The sequence below is a fragment of the Pterocles gutturalis genome, unplaced genomic scaffold, assembly GCF_000699245.1.
Source record: "Pterocles gutturalis isolate BGI_N339 unplaced genomic scaffold, ASM69924v1 scaffold47953, whole genome shotgun sequence".
NCBI classification, from domain to species: Eukaryota; Metazoa; Chordata; class Aves; order Pterocliformes; family Pteroclidae; genus Pterocles; species Pterocles gutturalis.
In genome coordinates, this window is record NW_010124786.1 from 26441 (window position 1) to 28148 (window position 1708).

Consider the following 1708-nt stretch of genomic DNA (forward strand, 5'->3'; position numbering starts at 1 on the left):
ATGTACCAACACACTTTCTGCCCCAACTTAGGAAAAGGGTTCCCAACTCCAAGATTACACAAATGTGTCAGTGAGCACAGTTTTACATGTACATAATTCCTTCTCCTTCCTGATGTATTTGCAGGTAAAAACTTCATTGACTTGTGTGATAGTTCTTACATGTTTGTAATGTATCTCTACCTGAAGAGCAGCAAATTATAAAAGCAGATTCTGTATAAGATATCAGACTGCTGCAGGGGGGAAAAAAAAAAAAAACAATGAACCAAACAAAAAACCCCCACAAAACCAAACATTCATCTCACATTTAAAACTGTTTTCCTGACCTTTTTCTCCCAAAAAATGCGTAACATCAGTTGTGTAAAAACTAAACCACTGTATGAGGCATATTTTAAAGCCTCATATAAACAATGAAGCTTGTGTGGCATCCTCAGAGCAAAGAATGTCCAAATATGGCTGAGAGTTAAATACCCTGAGAATCAACTGTTCTTAATAAATTCACTGAAATTTGTAAGTCCACATTCACCAAGAATCAGAAGAGAAATAAAGGGAAGAGAAAGTGATTTGACTCATTTCCCTGTACCATTTTCTAAAGATGTTGTGTTATAAATGTCCTCCATATCTTGGATGCTGGAGGCATCTGTTGAATCTTGGTCACTGACTACAATTCCAACTGAAGAAAGGCTAGAAATGAAGGAGTGCATCTTTTTTGCATACATATCCCTAATGTTAAAATAAGGTAGGTCATTACATTTCTCTTTGCGATCATTGTTGCATTGGTCTGGATCAATATCTTTTTGTTTTTGATAGTACTTAGAAAACTTATTGAAAATTATGGTGATTGGAAGTGCTACTACTAGTATCCCACAGATAATGCATAGTGTGCCGAGCAGCTTTCCAGCAAGCGTGACTGGGTAAGTGTCCCCATAACCAACAGTGGTCATGCTGATGGTTGCCCACCACCAGCAAACGGGGATGCTGTGCAGTTCTGATGAGTCATCATCTTTCTCCACTGAGTAGACAAGCACTGAAAAAATAGAAATCCCAACAGATAAAAACAAAAGCAGAAGTCCAACTTCCTGATAGCTATGTCTCAAAGTGGCACCTAAAGACCGCAGTCCTACGGAGTGCCTGGCCAGTTTCAGGATGCGAAATATCCTCATTAACCGCAGGATCTGAACCACTTTCCCCATGTTTTCAATATCTTCACTTTCTTCTTCTTTCGTGTCCACAGCCAAGGTGGCATAAAATGGGATAATAGAGACAAAATCAATGATATTTAGTGGTTTCTTCCAGAACTTCTTTTGACTTGGAGCGGTGATAAGCCTGATCACTAGCTCAGCAGTGAACCAGATGATGCAAGTAATCTCCACAGCTTCCAGCACAGGGTCTTCAATCTCCCTGTCATTGGCATCCACTCTTTGAAACTCTGGCATGCTGTGAATGCACATGGCCACGATTGATGCCAAGACAACACTCAGGGATGACACGGCAATTAACTTGGCAGACAAGCAGTATGCAGGATTTTCCATTCTGATCCAGATCTTCTTTCTTATTTCACCAAAACATAGATTGTCAAACTTTTCCAGCTCTTTATCAAATATGGATGACTCTTCATTAGAGGAGTCTATACTTCTGTCATTGCTCTTCTGATCCCAGTCCTTCTCAGGACCTTCTTCTTTCCTTTCTTGGTACCTGTTGCTGCAGCAGG

General features: G+C 40.0%; 1 protein-coding gene across 1 annotated transcript in view; it reads right to left on the reverse strand.

Moving 5' to 3' along the window:
• Positions 1-566: 566 nt before the first annotated feature.
• Positions 567-1708, reverse strand: part of KCNS3 (potassium voltage-gated channel, delayed-rectifier, subfamily S, member 3) — a 1500-nt gene continuing 358 nt past the window's right edge. Inside the window, exon 1 of the mRNA XM_010078344.1 lies at positions 567-1708. This exon is cut by the window's right edge and continues 358 nt beyond it. Within this exon, the coding sequence (XP_010076646.1) occupies positions 567-1708 (1142 nt within the window).